We start from the raw sequence: 26,167 nt of genomic DNA, 5'->3' as shown, positions 1-26,167 counted from the left end.
TAATGATATAAAACTTATATACTTACTAGAGGCCCGGTGCACAAATTCGTGCATGAGTGGGGTCTGGCCGGCCCACCCCAACAGGGGCCAATCAGGCCGGGCCAGCTGGGATGAAGGGAGGGAATGCAGGAGGTTAGCTGGCTGGACCTGCCCCTGACTGAGATAGGGGGGGCCGATTAGGGGCGGGGCCAGCCAGGGGGAGGTGCCGAGGTGGTTGCCCTGCAGGTCCCACCCCCTGGTCGAACTCCTAGTGGAAGGGACAATTTGCATATTAGCCTTTTATAATATAGGATTATCAGGATTGAATGAATATATTTGAAGACCTTCAGATAGTAGCTGAAATATAGTAAACTAGTAGCCCGGTGCACGAAATTTGTGCACATTAAAAGGGAATTAATTGCCCTAACAAGTTTGGCTCAGTGGATAGAGCACTGGCCTGAGAACTCAAGGGTCCCAGATTCGATTCTGGTCAAGGGCATGTACCTTGGTTGCGGGCACATCCCCAGTGGGGAGTGTGCAGGAGGCAGCTGATCGATGTTTCTCTCTCATCGATGTTTCTAACTCTCTATCCCTCTCCCTTCCTCTCTGTAAAAAATCAATAAAATATTTTTTTTTAATAAAGGGAATTAATTAGCAGGGATATTTTAATATTGCTATTTGCCCTTTCTCTATAATAAAACTGTGAGAGATGAAAGGAAATTAGTAAAATGTATATGAAAATAATATATAAATTTATTAATAAACAGTAACAAAAGGATATAACAACAGAGGCATGATATAAAAACAACAGTGATGCAAACAATGACTGATAAAGTCATAAACTTATTCTAATATCTCCCTGTACACCACATTAAAAGTGAAAACACTTTCAGAGTGCTTGACTAATTTAATTTCCCTTGCTGCTGGGGTCCGGCTGATCGGGAATGAGCGAGTCGAGACGGACACAGCCTGGAGCCCTCCCGCGGTCCCTCCCCAGCTGGCCAACCTCCTGTACCCCTCCCCGGCCCCGACTGTGTACCAGTGGGGTCCCTCAGCCTGGCCTGAGCCCTCTCGCAATCCAGAACCCCTCAGGGAATGTCAGAGAGCTGGTGTCGGCCCGATCCCGTAGGCCAGACTGAGGGACCCCACTGGTGCATGAATTCATGCACCAGGTCTCTAGTTCTTAATAATTAGTGGTAGTTTTATAGTTTTTAAAGAATAAAATCTAAGTTTCATTTTGGATAAAAAGCTCTTGAGGGGTTTTTATGCTGCTTACATACCCAACGTCAGTTGTTACCTCCACTCCCCTAGCCCAGTGGTCGGCAAACTGCAGCTGGTGAGCCACATGCGGCTCTGTGGCCCCTTGAGTGTGGCTCTTACACAAAATACCATGTGCGGGCGCACATGTACAGTGCAATTGAAACTTCGTGGCCCATGCACAGAAGTCAGTATTTTGTGGAAGAGCCACACTTAAGGGGCCAAAGAGCCGCATGTGGCTTGCTAGCCGCAGTTTGCCGACCACTGCTCTAGCCCCATACTTTATGGTCAGAGCCATATTAAACTTCTTGAAGTGCCCCCAACACAGCATGTTCTCATATCTGTGTGCCTTAGTACATGCTACTTGCTCTACCTGGGGTGCCCTACCCCTGTGTATCTGGCAAATGTCTACCAGTTTTTCCTAAGTCTCAGTTTTAATGCTACCTCCTTTATCTTCAGGTAATTTCAGGAAACACCTTTGTCTGTGCACAATGCTTCCATTATAGCAATTATAATTATTAAAATGATTAAAAGGAACAAGAAATCTACTACAGACCAGTGGTGAAAGCACTAAGAAAGCAACACTTTAAATTCTAAGTAGAACTAAGTGAAAATAAACCTGGACATTTAAATTAAGTAAAAATATAGGGCCTTTTTTGTTTGCTCTTTTAGTTGTCGTCTCTGATTAAACCTACAAATTTTCCACAGAATAACAGTTAGTCACAGATTTGTCTGTTCTGTCTCTTACCTATTAAAGGAAAGATTGATTGTCTGTAGTCTTATCAACGATTCCATTTCTTCAGGCAAGGAATTTAAAAAATTGTTTCTAAGAAAGAAAAAGATGATTTACAAAAAATTTTTGTTCAGCTTCAATTTATAATTAGTGTTCATCACACACAAAAAATACACAGCTCTGCTTATAAATCTTCGATCTGATCTGCTTAAGGCTGAGTCCTCAGAATGCTAAATCAGTCCGCTACCTCAAGTATTTGATTACTTTACCAAATTCTAATACCAATATGCATCCCATTGATAATATAATCAACTCTTTAACAATTGATTTAATAGGACTAACACTGTTAACTCCTTATCTCCTTCAAACTGAGTTCAGCAATACTTTTCCAGATCAGGGCCCTTTACATCATGCTTTGAAATACCACATTCTTTGATACTACAGATATTTGATTGGTGTAAATACACAGATATCTTGCATACAGACATGAAATTCTACTCAAAAAATTTTTAAATATTATATTAAAAACTTGACAGGAAAGTAGAGAGATGCTACATATTTAGAAATGTGGAACTTTCTACCACATAGGTATTATGCAAGTCCATTTCTACTCTAAGTTTGGTATTTAAATTTGCACAGTGCATTTTCTTTTTTTAGATCTTATGATGAACCATGGCAGAAAACAGAATCTCATTTACTGTTGGAAGGACCTGGGAACAATTTTAGAAGGAAGGTTAACAAAAAGGTAGGATTATAGAGGCTATATATACCTAACAATAGAAAATATCTGTGAAAAAATTATATCCAACCTGATGGCTACATATTACAATTGAATAATTTCCTCTAACTTATTTCTTTACATTCGAAGTCAAGTGTAATAGTTACATTTCAACCTGTTTTTTTTTTCTTTTCTCTGTTCTTTTCTCTAGTTATTGTCTTTATTAAGGTGTACTGAATAACCTACTGCTCATTTCTATCCTTTTCCTAGAAAGTCTTATACCTACTTATATTAGACACAAAAGCATATTAATTAGCATATTAATTAGCACTTAATTAGAAACCTCCAGATATGGTTACAGAAAAAGGCCACACATACACACACCATTGAAGAATGGGACAAAAAGAAATAAATACAACAGCAACGTGGACATAAATTCACTCTCTTTACTCTGACAATACTACACTAAAACATGGTTTACACTGTTTTGCTAATGCTGCCACCCAAAAATAGAAATTAGTCTACATTTAGTAGGAGCAGAGTAGATTTGCTTTCATCCCATAAATAAAAAAAGATATAACTTAACTTATTGTTATTTAACTACTGTTTCAGCAGAACAAGAGGAGTTAGACTTAAACTAAAAATCACTCCTAGTAACAATATATGAGAAGTAAGAAACCTAGGTAGTAGACATATAGTATTAAAGCCCATGCAAATAAATGATTATCTAACACAGAGACATGTATTATTACCTTCAGAGAACTGTGATACTTTTGATCCTGTCACGTCAACTTTGAACATATTAAACTTCCTACTACATCTGCAGAACCTTAAGTAGTTTCTTTTCTTGTTGTTGCCACCCACAGTGTTCCTTTTCATTATTTCTGGCATGTCTATGTAATATAATATTTTGGAACCAAATAGTTTCTTTTTAAGAGAAGCCATGCTAGCCCCAGCTGGTTTGGTTCAGTGGATACAGTGTCAGCCTGTGGACTAAACGGTCCCCAGTTCGATTCCAGTCAAGGGCACATGCCCAGGTTGTGGGCTTGATCCCTAGTAGGGGGCGTGCAGGAAGCAGCTGATCAATGATTCTCTCTCATCACTGATGTTTCTATCTCTCCCTTTCCCTTCCTCTATGAAATCAATAAAAATATATTTAAAAAGAGAGAGGGAAAGCCATGCCAGCTAGCTGGTATGCCAGTACAGGATTGACAGTTTATGCTATTTACTTTCAGAAAAGGAACCATGTGAAGCAAATACTTTCCACATGTTATTTGTAATTTTGCATAAGCAAGAATCTAAAAATGTGTTAATATTTTCCAATATCTAAAATAATTTTGTCATATAACCTAACTTGTAAATTGCCTACAATGATAGATATCTGATTAAAATATTTCCTAAATGCTATATTTTAGAGTTATCCTAAAATATTATTAATAAACTAAAGACCAATTTCCAGACTTACTTAGGAAAATATGAGGGACAGGGCAAAAGTTAGGCAAAACTCAAAGACAAGTTATAATGGAAAAAGTGAAGAACAGTATCAATACATACCTGAGATCTAAAAAACTCAATTTCTGAAGCATACATAATTCCAAAGATATAAGGGAAAACTTATTAAAACCGAGATTGACATCAGAAACCATTTCCTTCAGTTCTATAATCCTGAAACAAAAATAATTTTTAAATGTTAGCACTCAAACTATAAGAAGACCATAGAGGATAAAAATCCTGTATTATTTCTGCTAATTAAGATCTTCTGTAAATTTTATTTTCCTCATAAAAATTTTAATCAGCTTGGATGTGTAACTGATAAAAGTAGTTTTTAAAAACTGCCTTAATATTATCTATCCCAGAATTTCTACTTATCCTTAAATGTATGATGAAGTTTAACAGCCCCTTTATTTTATATTTAAACCAATTATGGATAAAGAAATGAACCAATTAAAGAAAAGTGAAATCTAGGCAATTTTTTTAATGATTTGAATCCATGAAATAAATGGTTAGGCATATACTCTATAACATAGTAGTATTCTTTTTAGAGTGCATTATATGACACCATCTGGGTACTTCAAAATGTTTTTTAAATACTATATGTCCACATTTTAGAAGTATAGTATAGTATTTATTATCCTATCATTACATTTAATCATGACTGTAAGAAAAATTAAGTTAATTCCTAGGTTTGATAAGTGTCACTACTAAGCAACTTAACTCAAAAACTTAAAAAGGAAGAACTGAACATTTCTAAGTAAGCCTAATCAAGCTTAATAATTTAACACTTAGTTAAGCGCCATGTCAGTCTCCGGTGACTGACAGTATATTTTCCGTCTGGACCGGTCAGTCACTGGTGCCGCCAGCTTATAGGTAAAATCAGATATTGCAGGCTAAACGGAAAAGAAGACAAAACAGGCTTGGCACTTAATGTGTTAAAAGAATGCTATTAATCTATATATATAAAAGTCTAAGCAACTGTCCCCCTAGCTGACAGCTATGACGCGCACTAACCACCAGGGGGCAGACACTCAATGCAGGAGCTGAAACCACAGGCATGGAAACATGGAACAAACTGATAAATCTCAGAGGGAAGGGAAGGGGGGAAGAGATTAACCAAAGATTTTATATGCATACTAGAGGCCCGGTGCACGAATTGGTGCACCGGTGGGGTCCCTCAACCTGGCCAGTGGGGATTGGGCTGAACCGGCTCTCCGACATCCCCTGAGGGGTCCCGGATTGCAAGAGGGTGCAGGCCATCCCGAGGGACCCCACTGGTGCATGAATCCATGCACCAGGCCTCTCGTTGAACTATAAAAACATGAAATGCTATATATGGTTAGCCAAAAAATGAATTAAACTATTGACTATAAATCATTTTTGTCTATATTAGCAAGAAAAAAAGAATATCAAATACTGTGCTAAAGAAGATACAATGAAAGATACAATGAGTTTGGATATGTACAGATAGCCATACTCTTTGATTTAGTAAGTCATCTAGAAATCTGGCCTAAAGAAATGTTTTCTTTTATTTATTGCCATAATCAACTTTATCATATATAAATTTTTCTATATTTAGTCTTTATTGTTGAAAGTATAACATATATCCCCTTTTCCCTCCCAATGACCCCCTCAACCCCACACCTACCGCCCCCCCCGAAGTCTAGCGCACTATATTCTGTCCATGGGTTATGCATATATGCATATAAATTCTTTGGTTAATCTCCTCATGCCGCCCCCTTCCACTCCCCACTTTCCCTCTGATATTTGTCAATTCATTCCATATTTCCATATCTATGGATCTATGTTGTTGTTAATCCTCACCCAAGGATATTTTTCCATTGACTTTTAACACATTAAGCACCAGTAACTGACACTATACTTTCTGTCCGAACCGGTCAGTAACTGGTGCCGCCAGCATATCGGTGAAATCGGATATCGTGGGCTAAACGGAAAGGAAGACAAAACCAGATTGGCGCTTAACATGTTAAAGAAAGTGGAAGGGAGGGGGAAAGACAGAGAGAAACACTGATAGATCGGCTGCCTCCTGCATGTGCCCCAACCCAGGTTGGGATCAAGACTGAAACCCAGGTACATGCCCTTGACTGGAATTGAACCCACACCTTCAGTCCTCGGGCTGAGCAAGGTTCTATCCACTGAGGCAAAACAGCTAGGACTCTGCATCTATTTTTATTTTATTTTATTTTTTTAATGTATTTTTATTGATTTCAGAGAGGAAGGGAAAGAGAGAGAGATAGAAACATCAATGATAAGAGAGAATCATTGATCAGCTGCCTCCTACACAACCCCTACTTGGGATCAAGCCCACAAAATGGGCATGTGCCCTTGGCTGGAATCGAACCTGGGACCTTTCAGTTGCAAGCCAATGCTCTATCCATTGAGCCAAATCGGCTAGGGCTGGATCTATTTTTAAAGTACTGTTTACAACATAGTGAATTATTTAGGAAAAATAAACCAGTCAAGATACAAATTGTAATCTATAATAATAAAAGCGTAATATGCTAATAATACTAAAAGCATAATATGCTAATTAGACCAGACATCCTTCTGGACGTCCTTCCAGAGGGGGCCAAGGCAGAAGTGGCCGCCACAGTGGGCAGGGGCCAAGGCAGAGTCCCCCGGCCGCCAAGGCAGGCGGGGGCCGAGGCAGCCACCGCAGCAGCAGGAGCCGAGTCCCTTTCATGAATTTCGTGCATTGGGCCTTTAGTATAATTATAAATGGGAAATAGCTTGAAATAAAATATGCCATTAGTTAATAAATTAGTGATGGGACTATTAGCGATCTCTCCCTTCATTTAGTATAAAATCCTATGAATAAATATTATTTTTACAATCAGATAATAATATGGTGAAAACTCTAACATGTGGAATAAAAAATTAAGAAAGAGGGAAAGTGGTTCAGAAACTCTCTACAGCAAGTTATGTCTACACTGTATTTCTTCTTTGGCCTTCTAAACAGTGAACATGATGATAAAATAACTGTGGTAACAGAATAACATTGTTTTGCATAACCAGATTGTGAGATAAAACAAGGAAGTAAGCGATAAGGTAAAGTCTTTTAACTCCTTTCATCTTTTTTCCCAATTAGCTTGTATGAACCAGGATCCCCAAGACAATCTTATCCTATCTGACAGCAAATATCAATGCTCAACTACTCTATCAAATATCTCCTGAGCCCTTAAAGAGAGAATGAGAAAATGAACTAAATCTCCCTTTTCAGTGAAAACTCTTAGTTATCATCTTTCAAGATCTACATCCCCAAACTATGCTCTGTAAAGTTATAGTTTGTTGGACTTTTTAAAAATTTTAAAGATCGAAAAAAATTTTTTTTGCAATCAGATGAAAGTCATTCTATTTTCCAAATACATCACTTTTTCTTCTTTTTTAAAAAGTATTTAAGTACTTACCAAATGCTAGGCACTGGTTAAATGCTTTATGTGGATTATGCCATTTGATTCTTATAAATAGCTATTAACATCTATATATATAAAAGCCTAATATGCTAAGTGTTTGACCATTCGACCAGTCGCTATGATACGCACTGACCACCAGGGGGCAGATGCTCTGACCAATAGGTTAGCTTGTTGCTGAGGTCCAGCTGATCAGGACTGGGCGAGGCAGGCCGGACATGCCCTGGAACCCTCCACAGTCCCCACCCGGCTCCAATCATGCACCAGTGGGGTCCCTTGACCTGGCCTGCGCCCTCTTGAAATCCGGGACCCCTCAGGAGATGTCGGAGAGCCAGTTATGACCTTATCCCCACAGGCCAGGCCAAGGGACCCACCGGTGCACAAATCCATGTACCAGGCCTCTAATAGGTAATAATAAATTATTATCTCTACTTCACAGGTGAGAAAACCACTAGTAAGAGCAGCTAGTTAACTTGTCCAAAGCCACACAGCTGATAGATCTGGGATATAGATATAAACAATCAACTATATTGTCCCAATTCTTTAACACTGCCCAATCCTGCCTCCCATACTGTTGTCTTAATTGCAAAGTTATCTATCACCTTTCTTTGGGTATATAGTTAACTGGAGGCCCAGTGCACGAATTCATGCACGGCTGGGTCCAGCTGGTCTGGCCTCAATGGGGGCGGATCGGGGCTGGGCCTGTCAGGACGAGGAGATGGGGGAAGGTTGGCCGGCCAGCCCACCCTGATCAGGGCCGGCCGGCTGGGGGGAGGGGTCGTGGGCAATTGACTGGGGGCCCGGTCCCCAATCGGGTTTGGGGGGGGGGTTGATTGGGGGTGGGGCCAGCCATGGGGAGGGGCTGTGGGCGGTGGGCCGGCTGGCCTCGCCCCCAAATGGGGTTGGGGGTGCCGATAGGGGGCCAGCAGCCTGGGGGAGGGGCCATGGGTGGTTGGCTGGCTAGCCCTGCCCCTGATCAGCACCCTCCCACCCTGATCAGGGGCGGGGCTGGCCGGGGGGAAGGGGATGAGGCATTTGGCCAGCAGGCCCCACCCTTCATCAGAGTGGGAGAGTCCGGTAGTGGGCAGTACTTATTAAAGGATACTTTTGAGAACAGTAACTGGGAAGAATGGGAAAAGAGCAGGTTTGAGCAGAGTAAAGCTGCAATGCTGGCCAGGGATCAGCCTCAGCATACAGAGCTCTTGGGTCAATGGGGAAAAAAGGAGATATATGTACCCGATCGGGCCAGTTCGCTGGTCACAGTGGGCTTCGCGTCATAGTGACCAGTCGTTAGGATCACTGGCTTTTTATATATATATAGATTACAAGAGAATATTCATTTGTAAAAGTTCAACGTTAAACTAATTTTTTCTCAAAACCTAAAATTCTGCTATAATTTACATCTAAAAAGATGTTTTAAACAAAATATAATGAAAAAGACTTCTAATATTTGGAAGTAAAGAATCCTTTTCTAGAAAAAAAATAGTAATAGGATTCAATCAATTTTATTTTTGCTTTCAGTAGAAAAATTCAGTGGGTTCTCAATTCACTAATATAAAGCCCCAAATATAAATTCCTATTAATCTACATGAACCTGGCTTTGGATAGTCTCTTAAAACTTTCCTCATGTATTTTTCATTATGTGGGGAAAAGTAATTTAATACTTTTAATAATTGATACCTAGTCTCCAAGTTTAAAATGTAAAAAAAGAAAGTTTTAGAAAAAAATCTACATATATACACCTCTCATAACAGCCCTAGCCAGTTTGGCTCACGAGCGTCAGCCTGCGGACTCAAGGGTCCCAGGTTTGATTCTGGCCAAGGGCACATGCCCGGGTTGTGAGCTCGGTCCCCAGTAGGGGGCATGTGGGAGACAGCCAATCAGATTTCCTCTCATCATTGATATTTCTATCTCTCTCTTCCTCTCCCTTCCTCTCTGAAATCAATAAAAATATATTTAAAACAAACAAACAAAAACAGCAAAAGTGTCTCAGGAAATATTTAAATAAATTTTGCTAAATCCCTCAAGTATTATTAATGCAAGAAACTTTATATATACTTTCAAATTTAAAAACTATAAAATAAATATTTTTGCAACTAAGATGAAACAAAACTTAGAATGAGTAACAACTTAATAGAAATGGCATCATGAGCAGTTCTTACCTTTTTGGAATTTCACACAGCTGATTCTTACTGAAGTTAACAGAAGTGACAATATTGCTTTTTACTGCATCAAACACTTCATCAGGAATCAAGGTTGTCTGTTTATCACTAAATGAAAAATGTTTAACTTTGAGAAGTCCAGAAAAACATGATTATCACTTTTTACTTTTAAAGGACTTTGAAGATTTTATAAGACAATTTTAAGGTAGTTAGTTGATAATGTAGTTCTGTAAAGAATGCTACAAAAACCTGCCAATCCACAAAATGTTAACTGTCAGGAATTTAGACAACATACTGTGTCACAACACAATGTACCTTCTGAGCATTCATATACTCAATGTTAATAAAAATAAAGATATATCTCTAGACTCTAATGTCTAGAAGTCATATAGTAAATAGCTAGTAACTCAGTAAATGGATTCCTCTACCTCAGAGTAGAACTAAATCTGTAATTTTAAAAACTGTTTTTGCCCCTTTTTAAAAATTCTTTAAAACAGGCTGTCAACTTTCTTTAGGTATATATTAAACTGCAAGATAAGAATCATTCTTAAATGTTCAATATTGTACTAGAGTTCTCATAACCTAAACCAACTTCTCTCTCGTTTAGCATGTGACAAGGTAGACAGAGTAGTGGCCTTAGAATAAACAATTTCTGGTTTTACCATTAAGGAGCTTTATCATTCACCTTCCCTGAACCTCAGTTCTTTGAAATTAGAATTGAAAGTTATTAATTTTTATTTATGCCAGATCTTTTACAAGTGTAAATATAAATTTCCTTTTCAGTAAAATTAAAATTTTCAGTAAGATTTTTAATGAAATATAATTTAATCTTAAATGAAACTATAGACTGCTGACATTTAACAATCTGTTGTTGTTATAATTAGCCATTATCTTTACGTTCTTCTTTTATAATTTTTAATGCCTAATACATCATCCACTTAAAAGCATCCTCGATAGAATGTCCACTGAATGACTGTATGTACAAGAAAGCAATATCATGTGTGCAGTATGGGAGAACTGTGTAAAAAAGTTATTGCAATACAGATAGAAAAAAAGACAGCCTAAATTCCATACGTATTATGCCTTCTACTTTTTCTGCTTAGGGCTCCATTTTCTGCTGGGCAGATGTAGCATTTTTATCTTTTCAATCAGCTATGTTCAAGTCATCAGAAAGTGATTTATTCTAATCAAACTTTGAAGATTCATGCTATTTTTTAAAATTTAGTAGAAGGCATTTATAACTTAAAATTGGGAATTAATTTGTATCTTAAATGGTATACTCTTTTCTAACTAAAGTCTCTGAGGAAAACAAACTACAATAAATTCAGAATCTAAGTATGTAATCTAAGATGTGTAGTCTTAAATGTTGTATTTATTATGCTTTAGTGATACGTGTGTCTTTAAAAAGTAGGATTGATTATCTCAAATAAAATTGTGTTACTATTACTGTGTAGATTTTTTTGGAGGATACTGACTACTGAGAAGGTGGTTCCTACTGACACACTGAGGAAAAGAGGCAGATATGAAAGCTGGCTGTGTAGATGAATTGGTGTTATCTGTATTTTCATTACGTTACTGAGCCAATCATTGCAAGAGCTTTGATAGTATTGGTTATTTTTATCTTTGTCACCTCAGTACTGATAGAACACTTAACCACTCCCAAACTTTGCATAGGTATCCTCATTCCCCAATCAAATACACTTCCATAATATATAAAAATTTTTAAGCTTTGTCTCAGTTCACATACCAACATTGTAACTGTTTCAGATTGAATATATGTGCTACCAGAGCACATTGTTACTATGACATTATTTTATTTTCATTCAGATATATTAACACAATACAACCTCTCAAGCTTTGCCTGCTTGGGGTGTTCATTAACTAAATTATATTTATTTCTAATTTACTAACATAGACACGCCTCCCTGCCTCCCCCTTGCTCCATACCAATATAAAAATCCTCTCTAGATGCTGGTCAGAAAATTTTATTACCAACCAATACTGTCACCCTTTATTTTTCATAATAGCAAAAGGTTCTTTATTATAAACATTTTACTATTAATAACTATTGATTCAACTCTAGCATAATACATACAAACCACCTAAGAAATGGGCATTTAAGTTCACTGAACTTTTAATATGCTTCTATCTCATCATTGCTTTTACAATTGCTATTATTCTAAGTCAAGTATACTAATGCACTTTTGCAAAAGGTTTATTTCAGAAAATTTCCTACGTTTTGTTACGTTTAAAAAAAAATGAATTACATACCTATAGTCTAATATTTTTAATGTGATGATGGCATGTACATTGACTCTAGATTCACTTGGTAGTGTCATGGCAGTCTCAATAACAGAGTCACTTTGGCTAGGTCCATCATCTGGGGGGGGGAAATGTTATATGAAACCAATAAATATAGCATAAAGTCATTTTTGAAAATTAAGAAAATACATAAAAATTATATATATGATTTCTTTATGTAATTGGTGAGAATGTCTTAGTCATATGCTTTATCTCCAATAACTCAAATCTGAGTTTGAATTTAATATTTAATTAATAGAAAATAAAGTTACTATAATATGGCTTCAAAATCTATTAATAAATCGTACCATAAGGAAACTCAGAAGTAGGAAAGAACCTTTAAGAATAACTAAAATTGCCGAGACCGGTTTGGCTCAGTGGATAGAGCGTCGGCCTGCGGACTGAGGGGTCCCGGGTTCGATTCCGGTCAAGGGCATGTACCTGGGTTGCGGGCATATCCCCAGTGGGGGATGTGCAGGAGGCAGCTGGTCGATGTTTCTCTCTCATCGATGTTTCTAACTCTCTATCTCTCTCCCTTCCTCTCTGTAAAAAATCAATAAAATATATTTAAAAAAAAAAAAAAAAAAAAAAAAAAAAAAAAAAAAAAAAAGAATAACTAAAATGTCTCAGAAGAAACAACAAGGAATCCTTCCTCTTAAGCAAAATAATATAGTCCATTAGAAGAAATATATTAAAAACAACAGCAAAAAAATGATTATTTCCCACAAATGTCTACAAAATAGGCATATGCCTATCTTTTCATTTTAGAATACAATGAAGCTGATATCCTCAATCATTTAAAATCTGTTAATTTGTCTAATCCAGGAAACTTTTAATATATTACTTACATTAAGATTTTTTTTTTTTAGCAAATGTAAGACTATCTTCTTTCTTCCTTTCTTTTTTATTTATTTCAGAGAAGGAGGGAGAAGGAGAGAGAGATAGAAACATCAATGATGAGAGAATCATTGATCGGCTGCCTCCTGCACAACCCACACTGGGGATCAAGCCTGCAACCCAGGCATGCGCCCTGACTAGGAATCGAACTGTGACCTCCTGGTTCACAGTTCAACTACTGAGCTGGGCTATTTTTTTTTTTTTTTTTTTTTAAATATATTTTATTGATTTTTCACAGAGAGGAAGGGAGAGAGATAGAGAGTTAGAAACATCGATGAGAGAGAAACATCGATCAGCTGCCTCCTGCACATCTCCTACTGGGGATGTGCCCGCAACCCAGGTACATGCCCTTGACCGGAATCGAACCTGGGACCTTTCAGTCCGCAGGCCAACGCTCTATCCACTGAGCCAAACCGGTTTCAGCGAGCTGGGCTATTTTCAATAAATATTTCCTAACATGTCTGTGTACTCACACATTCACACACAAATCAACCCTCTCACTAATCTCCAGAGACATTTAACACTGCCTTGGCAATATTCCCAAAACTGAACTACAAATTCAATGCAATCCTCTAACAGAATCCTAGCTGAGTTCTTTGTAGAAATTAAGTGGATTGTAAAATTCATATGGAATTGCAAGAAACCCAGAAGAGCCAAAACAAGCCTGAGAAAAAGAATAAAGTAGGAGGACTTACATTTCCTGATTGCAAAACTTACTACAAAGCAATGGTCATCAAGACAGTGTGGTACTGGCACAGAATAGACATGGAGATCAGTGAAATAAAACTGAGAGGCCAGAATGCACCCTACATTTATGGTCAACTGATTTTCAACGAGAATGGAAAGACCTTGTTGAAAAGAATAGCCTTTTCAACAAGTGATGCAGGGAAACTGGATAGCCCCGTGGTCGGCAAACCATGGCTCATGAGCCACATGCGGCTCTTTGGCCCCTTCAGTGTGGCTCTTCCACAAAATACCATGTGTGGGCACACACGTACAGTGCGATTGAAACTTTTTGCCAGACACTCAGAAACAATGGGACACAGGATGCATTTAGCAAACACACTTGGAGTCTTCCTAACTAATGCTAGCGTAACGATTCTTAAAGTGATTAAGCCAGGCTCTCTTTCTAAAGCAGGTTTCTCTGAATCTCTTGGGCAGGAAAGGGAAGAGAGTCAAAGCCTACCTCTGAGTCTTGTTTCTGAAAATCAATATTCCAAAAGGCAACTTCAGGATGGCAAAACATTGGTTCCCTTCACTAGCAAATCAAATCTAAAAAAGTATTAAAAAAAATTACACACCACAACCAAATGGAATTTGATGCAGGTATGCAAGGCTAGTTCAAGGTTCAAAAATCAATTAATGTAATCCTTCACATAAACAGGCTAAAAAAGAAAAATGGCATGACCATACTGCTATTGTCATAATTAGCTAGTTATTAATACTAATAATAGGAAGAGAGCAAAGGTGAGGCAAGACATTGTAAGCATGGTCATCTAGGCAGCTTCACCAGGAAGCCATGGGTCCATTCCCTGCAGAACACTGAAGGAAGAAATCCAACAAAGGGGGATAAGGAAGCATGCACAGAGAAGTAGGGGTGACGTAGGGAAGCTACTTGCCTATCAGTCTAGCCTGGGAAACAATGGACTGGTTAGGAGCACGGACCCCAATGCAAGCTCCTGAAAATTTGGGACTACATAATTCCCAAAGAGTTCCCGCTCTCTTGTTCTGCTCTTGTGCTCTGACATTCTTGCTCCATGACCCGCACTCATCCTGTGTGCTTGCCTGTTCTCTCTCTACACACACAATGGATGGAGTACAGCTGGGAACACAAACTAAGCTGGCCAGATGCTGGACTGGACTGTGCTTTAATATGGAGCAGAGACTGTGAGCAGTGGCCTTAATTCTAGCCCTGCTGAAGACAAGATTGAACTTTTTTTATGGCAAGATGGAGGGAAATGGTACACTGGGAACCCAGGGGCTTAATTCCATGGAAATAAAGATCACTCATCCTCCCTGCGAGTCTCACGAAATTCCTTTCCTTGTGACATCCCAAGAACTCCACTTCCACCGATAACAAATGGGGACACAGATGGCACCCCACCGATAACAATAGCAACAGATGTATAAAAAAGCATTTGACAAAATCCAACACTCATTCATGATTTTAAAAAAAAACACACACACACACTCAACAAACTAGGAATAGAGGAAGAAGGAGACCAAAGTCTTGCCATCTTGAAACTTCCTTTTAGAATGTTGATTTTAAGCTGCTATTAAGAAACAACAGGTTCTTAGTGCATTACACTTAACTCCTGGCTTGTGGGGGCTCTTTTGCTCCTGCTTCCCTGCATTCATCCATACACAATGGACAAATGGACTACAGCTAACCTGATGTTATTATACTGGGCCCAGCTGCAACACAGAATGGAAACTCTAGACTTTGACTCTACTTCTAACTTTACTGAAACTCCAGCTATATTTTTCTATGACTGGACTAAGGGAAATGGGACTTGAGAAATCCAGGGATGTGATTCCATGAAACTAAGGCTTTCTACCAATAAAAAAAGAAACAAAAGACTCGGGGGGAAAAAAAACCTTTCACCCCTTTCTTGCCCAAGAGATTCAGATAAAAAAACCTGCTACAGGAAGGAAATCTTACCATGTTTGCCTTAGCCTAATTTGAAATAAGTATGGTAAACAGAAAGACTTCAGGTAGGGGTCTGTTATTGATTTGGTACTATATGAGGAAAACATGACCTTTGCTACATTATATTGCCTTTGCTCATTTGTCAAACATCAGTTGACTATATTAATAGGGTTTTACTTATGAGCTCTCTCTTCTGTTCTTTTGTCTCTATTATTGTAGCTTTATAATAAGTCTCAAAGTTGGATAGTGTCAGTTGAAGGAGCATCCCTTCAACTTTTTCTTCTCCTTCAATAGATTGTTGGCTATTCTGGTCTTTTGCCTTTCCATATAAACTTTAGGTTCAGTTAGTCAGTATTGGCAAAATAACTTGCTAAGATTTTTATTGTGATTGTGTGAATCTATAGATCAAGTAGGGAAGAATTGATCTTGACAATATTTGGTCTTCAACCTGTGAACATGGGATATCTCTTATTCTTTGATTTCATTTATGAGAGTTTTGTAGTTTTCCTGTTAGTTCTTGTACATATTTTGGGGTCTGTGTCACATTGTTTCTGAGTTGCATAGCAAGGATTTGCGTGACACGTGTTCTACTCTTCCTCAACTACCTATAAATCAACCACTGTCATTTCTGAAATCTAGTATCTTGTTCCTTCCCTGTCCTCCTTTGTCCAAAATGTCACATGTACCAAATATTATCTCACTATTTATGGAATTTTCATACTTATGTAAATTCCCCATATACATGTACTAAAATTTTATTTTCTCCTGTTAATCCTGTCCCTAAATTAATTAGCCCAGCTAGAAAAAGTTAGAAAAAGGAAAAGTTTTACTTTTTTAGCTTCCACAAGAGGAACTTTCTCAACTTGATAAAAACTATGTACAAAAACCCTACAGGGTAATATCAAACTTAATGGTAAAAATCTCAAAGCTGTCCGCTTACTATCAGGTACAAGGCACGAATATCCCCTCTCACCCTCCTTTTCAACATTGTACTGTCTCTGCTAAAGCAATCAGACAAGAAAAGGAAATAAAAGGTATAGAGATTGGGAAGGAAGACATAAAACTGTCTTTGTTCACAGATGACACAATCATCTAGGTAGAAGACATGAAAGAACTGGAAAAAAACCCTCCTGGAACTAAGTAAATTATTACAGAAGGTTGAGGATACCTGGTTAATATGGAAAAGTAAATTGCTTTTCTCTATCAACAATGAACAAGTAGAATTTGAAATTAAAAACACAATGTAATTTACATTAGCCTCTGTCAAAATAAAATACTTTTGTATAAATCTAACAAAATATGTACAAGAACTGGGAGAAACTAAGATGGCGGCATAGATAAACACCAGGAAATTGCTGCCTCCCACAACAACTTCAAAAAAACAACATAAAGACAAAACGGACATCATCCAGAACTACAGGAAGGCTGGCTGAGTGGAAATTCTACAACTAGAAGGAAAGAAAAGCACGCTGAGAGCCAGAGGAGCTGCGGAAGTAAAGTGCAGAGGTACGGAGGCTTGCGCGTGCAGAAAGGGGCTGGCACCTGAGGACACGGCTGTCTTTTTGAATCCGGAGGGAGTCACAAGCTCCCGACTACTCTGAACTCCGGTTCCAGGAAGTCTCTGGGGACCCAGGACTCATACGGGGAGAAACTGGACTGTCTGGCAGCGGGCAGAACTCGGAACTTGAGGTCGGCTTTCCCTCAGAGGTGCTTGCAGCAATTACCGGGACACTGAGATGCGCGGCCCCTTAGGGCAGGGCTGAGAATCCGCCATAGCTGCTTGCTCCGCCCTTTGATTCCCTGAGACCCCGCCCCACCCAGGCTGCAGCAGAGGCTTTTGCATATGAATGCCCCGGCCCTTTGCAACCTGAAAATTACCTAACTGCGGCTGGGACAGACAGACCCAGAACTTCCAAGAGAAGGCCCAAGGCCCCACAGCAGCTTGCATTGCTTCACAGCTGGGCCTCATCAGGGTACCTCCAAACTCCAAAAAAGGAAGGGGAATCTGCAGTTCTCTTCGTAGCTCCTGCTGTGTAACCTCAGGCAGAGGCTAAATTAGCACCTCCTTAGATCTAAGAGCCAGTGTAACCAGTTGTCAGAGGGGGACCATCCGGATTACAACTCCTCAGATCCATAAGGGACACACTCAGGGGGCAGACTCAGTGACCACCAAAGCCCCACTGAAGCAAGTCTTGCCCCAGAAGGGTGTCTTTAGCACAGAAGTTCTCCCACTGCAGACACAGCTGATTCTCACTGCCAATTGGCCTGGAGGTCAATTCCTCCCAGTGATCCTACAACAATCAAGGCATAACTACAATAAGACTGTGCAAAAAGCCCACAAGGGGGTGCACCAAGAGTGTCCACCTCAGATAACTGGGGAGGCTGAGCCACTGGGCCCTACAGGACACCTAGCACACAAAACCACTCTACCAACACAGGGAAGCATAAAAAATGCAGAGACAAAGAAACAGGTCACAAATGACAGAAATGGAGGAAACCAAAGTACTGGATATAGAGTTCAAGGCCACGTTTATAAGGTTTTTCAAGAATTTTATGGAAACCGCCGATAAATTTAGTGAGACCCTCAAGAAATCTAGTGAGACTCTCGAGGATATGAAAAAGGACCAACTAGAAATTAAGCATACACTGACTGAAATAAAGAATAATATACAGAGATCCAATAGCAGACAAGAGGATCCCAAGAATCAAGTCAAAGATTTGAAATACGAAGAAACAAAAAAGACCCAACCGAAAAAGAAAAAAGAAAAAAGATTCCAAAAATATGAAGATAGTGTAAGGAGCCTCTGGGACAACTTCAAGCGTACCAATATCAGAATTATAGGGGTATCAGAAGAAGAGAGAGGGCAAGATATTGAAAACCTATTTGAAGAAATAATGACAGAAAACTTCCCCTACCTGGTCAAAGAAATAGACTTACAAGTCCAGGAAGCGCAGAGAACCCCAAACAAAAGGAACCCAAAGAGGACCACACAAAGACACATCATAATTAAAGTGCCAAGAGCAAAAGACAAAGAGAGAATCTTAAAAGCAGCAAGAGAAAGACAGTCAGTTACCTACAAGGGAGTACCCATATGACTGTCAGCTGATTTCTCAACAGAAACCATGCAAGCCAGAAGAGAGTGGCAAGAAATATTCAAAGTGATGAATAGCAAGAACCTACAACCAAGATTACTTTATCCAGCAAAGCTATCATTCATAATTGAAGGTGAGATAAAGAGCTTCACAGATAAGAAAACGCTAAAGGAGTTCATCACCACCAAACCAGCATTATATGAAATGCTGAAAGGTATTCTTTAAGAAGAGGAAGAAGAAAAAGGAACTCTTACCATTTGTCACAGCATGGATGGAACTGGAGAGCGGATAAATACCAAATGATTTCACTCATTTGTGGAATATAATGAACAACATAAACTGATGAACAAGGACTGATCCAGAGACGGAGAGGCATTGATTTGACTGTCGGGCCTTGGAGGGAAGGTAGGGGAGGGTGGGGGTAAGGGGGAAAGATCAACCAAAGGACTTATATGCAAGCATATAGGCCTAACCAATGGACACGGACAACGGGGGGGGGGGGGGGCCTTAGTGGGGGTTGGGGGGGTAGACGGTAACGTGGGGATAAGGACACATATGTAATATCTTAATCAACAAAAAATATATTTAAAAAAATATGTACAAGAACTAACAGGAAAACTACAAAACTCTCATAAATGAAATCAAAGAATAAGAGATATCCCATGTTCACAGGTTGAAGACCAAATATTGTCAAGATCAATTCTTCCCTACTTGATCTATAGATTCACACAATCACAATAAAAATCTTAACAAGTTATTTTGCCAATACTGACTAACTGAACCTAAAGTTTATATGGAAAGGCAAAAGACCAGAATAGCCAACAATCTATTGAAGGAGAAGAAAAAGTTGAAGGGATGCTCCTTCAACTGACACTATCCAACTTTGAGACTTATTATAAAGCTACAGTAATAGAGACAAAAGCTACAGTAATAGAAGAGAAAGCTCATAAGTAAAACCCTATTAATATAGTCAACTGATGTTTGACAAATGAGCAAAGGCAATATAATGTAGCAAAGGTCATGTTTTCCTCATATAGTACCAAATCAACAAGACATCTACAAACAAAAAAAATACTGCTTTATTCATAACTGCCAAAACTTGGAATCAAACAAGATATCCTTCAGTAAGTTAATAGATAAACTGAGGACATCCAGACAATGAAATATTATTCAGCATTAAGAAGAAATGAGCAATCAAGGTATAAAACATATACTGAGAATGCTTAAATGCTAGCACTAAGTGAAAGAGGCCAATTTAAAAGATTACAAATTGTATGATTCCAATTATATGACATTTTGGAAAGGGAAAAACTATGGAGACAAGAAAAAGATCAGTTGTTGCCAGAGATGCAGAGGCAGATCATAGAGAATTTTTAGGGCAGTGAAAATATTTTATATGATATTACAATAATGGTAGACCAGCAAGAGTGAACCATAAGATAACTATGGACTTGAGATGATTATGATGTGTCAATATAGGTTCATCCTTGGTTAAAAAAAAAAAAAAAGTTTTTTTTAAAGTACCATTCTGGTGAGTGATATCGACAATGGGGGAGACTATGCATATGGGGGTCAAAGGCTATATGGGATATTCCTGTACCTTTCTCTCAATTTTGTTGTAAACTTTAAACTATTCTTAAAAAATTAAGTCTTAAGCCAGCCGGTGTGTCTCAGTGGTTGAGCACTGACCTATGAACCAGGAGGTCACGGTTAGATTCCAGGTCAGGGCACATGCCCGGGTTGCGGGTTTAATCTCCAGTAGGGGGTGTGCAGGAGGCATCCAATCAATGATTCTCTCTCATCATTGATGTTTCTCCCTCTCCCTTCCTCTCTGAAATAAATTTTAAAAATATATTTTTTAAAAAATTATGTCTTAAAAAAATTCTGATCTGAAATGACTTGATTCATATCAGAATAAATAAATTTTTCTGGAAGAGAAAGCATACCTGGAGAAGAAAGGAAACTCTTTGGCAGGAAATAAGTCTTAGAATATGATTTTAATAATTTGTTTAAAGGACAAGGCAGAAAATAGAATATACTGAAGTATACAATTATTTATATAACATATACTGACTAGCCATATGGTGCTAGGCTAAGTTGTGCATAACCAACAGAGTTTTGAGCTAAATTAACAGCTGCTATATTTAGCCACTAAGTTTTGGAGTGGTTTAGTGGTATCTACAGCAATATACTCATACAACTAATGTTTTTGCTTAAATCTTAATGCTCTAATGTATGCCACAATGACATACACTAAATAAAAATTTGGGATATATCACAATTTTTTTTTTTAATTTATTGCTTAAAGTATTACAAAGGGTATTACATATGTGTCCATTTTATCCCCCCGCCCTAGACCGTCCCCTAGCCTCCCCTATCCCCCAATGTCTTATGTCCACTGGTTATGCTTATATGCATGCATACAAGTCCTTTAGTTGATCTCTTACCCCCCTACCTCCTGCCCCCCAACCCTCCCCGGCCTTCCCACTGCAGTTTGACAATCTGTTTGAGGCAGCTCTGCCTCTGTATCTATTATTGTTCAAAAGTTTATAATGGTCTCTATTATCCATGAATGAGTGAGATCATGTGGTATTTTTCCTTCATTGACTGGCTTATTTCACTTAGCATAATGCTCTCCAGTTCCATCCATGACGTTGCAAATGGTAAGAGTTCCTTCCTTTTTAGAGCAGCATAGTATTCCATCGTGTAGATGTACCACAGTTTTCTAATCCATTCATCTACTGATGGGCACTTAGGCTGTTTCCAGATCTTAGCTATGGTGAATTGTGCTGCTATGAACATAGGGGTGCATGGGATATATCACAATTTTAGTGAAGCATTAAGAATTAAATTTATAGTATCATTTTCTCCTTTGTTTGTGCTAAATGAACATATTCTGAAAAATGTGTTTTGTATTTATTTTTTGTCAGAACTTACCTAAGGCAAAAGATATTCAAATACCTGCTAATATACTTCCTAGTCAATATTATTTATACCCACATATATTATTATATACTAGAGGCCCGGTGCATGAAATTCACCCTCTGGTAATCCGGGACCCCTCAGGTAGGGTCCCTAGGCCTAGCCAGTGAAAAGGGCCTGTCAGGGCTTTCCTTCCCCCAGCTGCCAGCAGCTGGCCCCACTTCCGCTGCTGCCACTGCTCACCATCTGTGCGGCACTGCCTGCCCCTCCCCCGCCACCGGTCACCTCCCTCTGCGGGCAACAGGCGTAGGGTGAGAGCGCTTGGCTGGCCTGGGCCTCCCACTGCGGGGCGATTGATTGCGGAGCCCCCATCAATCGTCCAACAAAGGGTGGCCTGGGCCTCCCTCTGAGGGGCGATCTTGGGGGATGGCAGGGCCCCCTGACCAATCGCATTACGCCCACCTTGGCTGGCCTGGCGCCAGTGCATGTCATAGTGTGGTCATCCGGATGATAATTCTGCTGTTCGGTTATTCAGTCGATTTGCATATTATGCTTTTATTATTATAGATTATTATAGATTATACCATGTATATAAAACCCATACATTATACTACATAAATAAGCATATCCTATATAATAAAGAGATAATATGCAAATTGACTGTCACACCTTCGCACAAGATGGCCACCACAATGTGGTCAAAGATAGCCGCCCCCATATGGTCACAAGATGGCCACCACAAGATGGCTGGCAGGGGAGGGCAGTTGTGGAGGGAAGGGCACTTAGGGGCGACTGGGCCAGCAGGGGAGGGCAGTCAGGGGGACCAGGTCTGCAGGGAAGGGCAGTTGGGGGTGACCAGGCCGGCAGGGGAGGGCAGTTGGGGGCAATTGGGGGCAATCGGGCCAGCAGGAGAGCAGACAGGTGTTGATCAGGCTGGCAGGGGAATGGTCAGGGGGTGATCAGGCTGGCAGGCAGGAGCGGTTAGGGGCAATCAGGCAGGCAGGCGAGCAGTTGGGAGCCACAAGTCCCGGTTTGTGCGAGGGATGTCCGACTGCCTAAGCCAGCAGTTGGACATCCCCCAAAGGGTCCCAAATTGGAGAGGGTACAGGCTAGGCTGAGGGACACACACCCCCACCCTGCACAAATTTCGTGCACCAGGCCTCTAGTGTATGTATGTGTATATAGATCAGCGGTTCTCAACCTATGGGTCGCGACCCCTTTGGGGGTCGAACGACCCTTTCATAGGGGTCACCTAAGACCATCAGAAAACACATATATAATTACATATTGTTTTTGTGATTAATCACTATGCTTTAATTATGTTCAATTTGTAACAATGAAAATACATCCTGCATATCCGATATTTACATTACGATTCATAACAGTAGCAAAATTACAGTTATGAAGTAGCAATGAAAATAATTTTATGGTTGGGGGTCACCACAACATGAGGAACTGTATTAAAGGGTTGCGGCATTAGGAAGGTTGAGAACCACTGATATAGATAGATAGATAGATAGATAGATAGATAGATAGATATAGATAAAGCCCATATATTATACGATAGAAGTCAAGTTTTGCTTTGTTACATTTTCTAATTGGTACACTATAACACACAAATCAACAGATTAAAGACAGAACATTATTATTGTGGATTTAAGGATATTTTTATAACTTCAACATACTTATGGCCTATATGGATTATTACAACCACACCTGGCAGGAACCATTTCCTCTAATTATTTATACCCCAAATACATGTAAATTTATGTACTATTAGTACTTTACTACCTTTCATATCATCCTTCTAACGCAGAAGAAAACTGAAAAGTACCTTTAATCTTGCTTCGTAGATATTTTAAGACTTCTTGGGTTCCTTTCTGAAAAGGTGGAAAGGCACATATTCACTAAGACATCTTAAAAGTTTTATACATCAACACATATGTATAAATTTCAAATTTAAAAACTGATTTCCAAATATGCTTACATTTATAATTTCTCTTCGAATGGTTCTCATAGGATTTCCTTCTAGTGCCAGGAATTTCAAATGAAGTTTTCCCAAAGAATAGGGCAGACTACAAAAGATTAAATTGATTTCAGGGAAAACATTAAGGGTAAGAATAATTCAACCAAATAGTTGATTATAAAACTAACAACATATAAGTAAGTGTCAAAGAAAATCCAAGTAATAAAGGCCTACAATATTTCCCTTTGAGGTAGCTGTACACGTAAAAGAAAAAACAGATTTGTCTGAAATTATCATATTGTGATTGCTAAAAAAGAATGTGAGCTATAAAACATTCGCTAAATTGTATCCAGTGCTAAAAGTAAATGGTCAAAATATAAATTTGACTGAATCAGTGATTCAAAATAGTTATCCTCACTGATACTAAATATTTTGATTTTGCCGTTAAAGCAAATAAAATTCTTCCTAAATAAAGACAAAAAGAAAAAAAAATTAATTTTAATAGCCCAATTCTTATTTTCACTCAATAAAAAAGTCATTTTTATCTTGTCACACAAAAAGATAACCTGTTGAGACTGGATATCCAATCTCAAAATTAAGCATCTACAATTAAATATTTAAATAGGCATTGGTGTAGGATATCAAGATTATTGCCCTTAAAGATTTCTCAGGGGAAAAGATACATATGCACTTAACCAAAATATAAATTGAAATTATCTTATGTTGCTGGTGAGCATTTAAATTAGTACAGCCACTCTGAAAAGCAGAGTCTTACACTTAACAGACAACAAAGCAATCCCACTCCTACAGATTTACCCAGGAGAAATGAAAATAATGTCCTAACAGAGACTTTTACATGATAGTTCACAATAGCCAATAAACTGAAAATAATTCAACTGCCCATCAACTAACTACGAAGAGAAGAATAAATTGTGGTATAGCTGTATAATGGATTAACACTTCATTATAATGAAAAGGAACTGCTGATACACACAATCACATGCATGAATCACAAAAGCCATACGCTTGCGCGCGTTCTCTCTCTCTCTCTCTCTCTCTCTCTCTCTCTCTCTCTCTCTCTCTCTCTCTTTCAATATCCAGAGCTCTGGAAAAAGAGGAACATATATATCAGAAATATTTCTACCAATTACTTTATTTATTTAATATTATGTATCATAGTTTTTGTTTTAAATATTTGCTTTCCATTGCTTTTATGCAGTAGCCAAAATAAAACTGCCATGAGGAAAAACTTACATGTCAATATCTATGAGGCAAGAGATTTATTTCATTCACTAGTTGTTTGGTAAGCACTTTAAGTGATATCCAGGCCACTTATTAAAACTGTCATAAGTAGAAGTGAAAAGTGTTGCTCTCTAAAGTTGAAAACAACTTTGATTTTTTAAAACACTATTAAAATATACACATAGAAGAAAATCTGCCTTGCCTAACCTTTCACCTGCTATACGTAGCAAAACTTGTTTTTGACATCCAAACACAAAACTTCAGACATCTAACTGGTATATAATTCCAGGTAAGTCTGAGTCATATTTTTGTATCTGTAGAAATAATTCTATCTCTAAATACAATAAGGGCAAAAGTAGGTTTACATATGTTCAAATGGAAAATAATACAATAATTACTAAATAATACAATAAACTATGTTTCATGTACTCACAACTAACTGTAATCATATTATAGTTTTATAACAGTTTATGATTCTTTGCTCACTACCCTCCTCCTCCCCATCTCCAACACTGTCAATATAGTGAACTGGAAATCTACAAAGCTGTCAATACAGTGAATTGCATATAGTAGAAAGTGCTCCTTAATGCTAAACATCATTAGATTAATCTAATAGAGTTTACCTAGATTTCCCACCTACAAAACCACTCTTATCCAATGTATCTTACCCATTATCACCAATTTATTTTCTAATAAATTACAATAAATTTGGTTCTGTTGTAAATCATTCAATAGCTCTCCACCTCTTAACTAATGAAAACTGACTCTTCATAGGTATTTCAAGAACCTCTTCCACATGGCCTCAACTTACCTCTTAAGTCCTAAATTCTCATAATCTGCCTACTTGCATCCTATTCACCAGTTCAATTTGACTCTACTGTTCTCTGAATACATCCCTATAATTTTCTGAACTTTCAAAGCTTTGGACTAGAACAGGGGTGGGCAAACTTTTTGACTCGAGGGCCACAATGGGTTCTTAAACTGGACCGGAGGGCCGGAACAAAAGCATGGATGGAGTGTTTGTGTGAACTAATATAAATTCAAAGTAAACATCATTACATAAAAGGGTACGGTCTTTTTTTTCAATAGTTTTATTCATTTCAAATGGGCAGGATCCGGCCCGCGGGCCATAGTTTGCCCACGGCTGGCACTAGAATGAAGCATGACCATGAAAATGAGTACATTCTTAAATTTGTACTCTAGTCTAGACAATTAACTTGCTTCACCCTAGTCCCAGTCCTAAAGATCATCTAAAAATATTACTTCTTCCACAAAGTCTACCCTGATACCTCTCAATAACTTGTAATTCCTAGCTCCTTCAA

At 38.5% G+C, this 26,167-nt stretch overlaps 1 protein-coding gene across 1 annotated transcript in view; it reads right to left on the bottom strand.

Annotated features, from left to right (window-relative positions):
• The window catches only part of LRRC40 (leucine rich repeat containing 40), a 55,850-nt gene that overhangs the window by 8,535 nt on the left and 21,148 nt on the right, over window positions 1-26,167 (bottom strand). The window contains exons 8-13 of the mRNA XM_081085904.1: window positions 23,625-23,712; window positions 23,472-23,517; window positions 12,046-12,154; window positions 9,775-9,882; window positions 4,242-4,352; window positions 1,985-2,062 (exon numbers count right to left, since the gene is read on the bottom strand). Of these exons, the coding sequence (XP_080942030.1) occupies window positions 1,985-2,062; window positions 4,242-4,352; window positions 9,775-9,882; window positions 12,046-12,154; window positions 23,472-23,517; window positions 23,625-23,712 (540 nt within the window). The remainder of the gene's footprint in view (window positions 1-1,984; window positions 2,063-4,241; window positions 4,353-9,774; window positions 9,883-12,045; window positions 12,155-23,471; window positions 23,518-23,624; window positions 23,713-26,167) is intronic.

The sequence above is a fragment of the Myotis nattereri genome, assembly GCF_964212035.1.
Source record: "Myotis nattereri genome assembly, chromosome: 3".
Classification (NCBI taxonomy): Eukaryota; Metazoa; Chordata; class Mammalia; order Chiroptera; family Vespertilionidae; genus Myotis; species Myotis nattereri.
The sequence above is the reverse complement of the archived record's forward strand: the minus strand, read 5'-3'. Positions and strand labels throughout refer to the sequence as shown.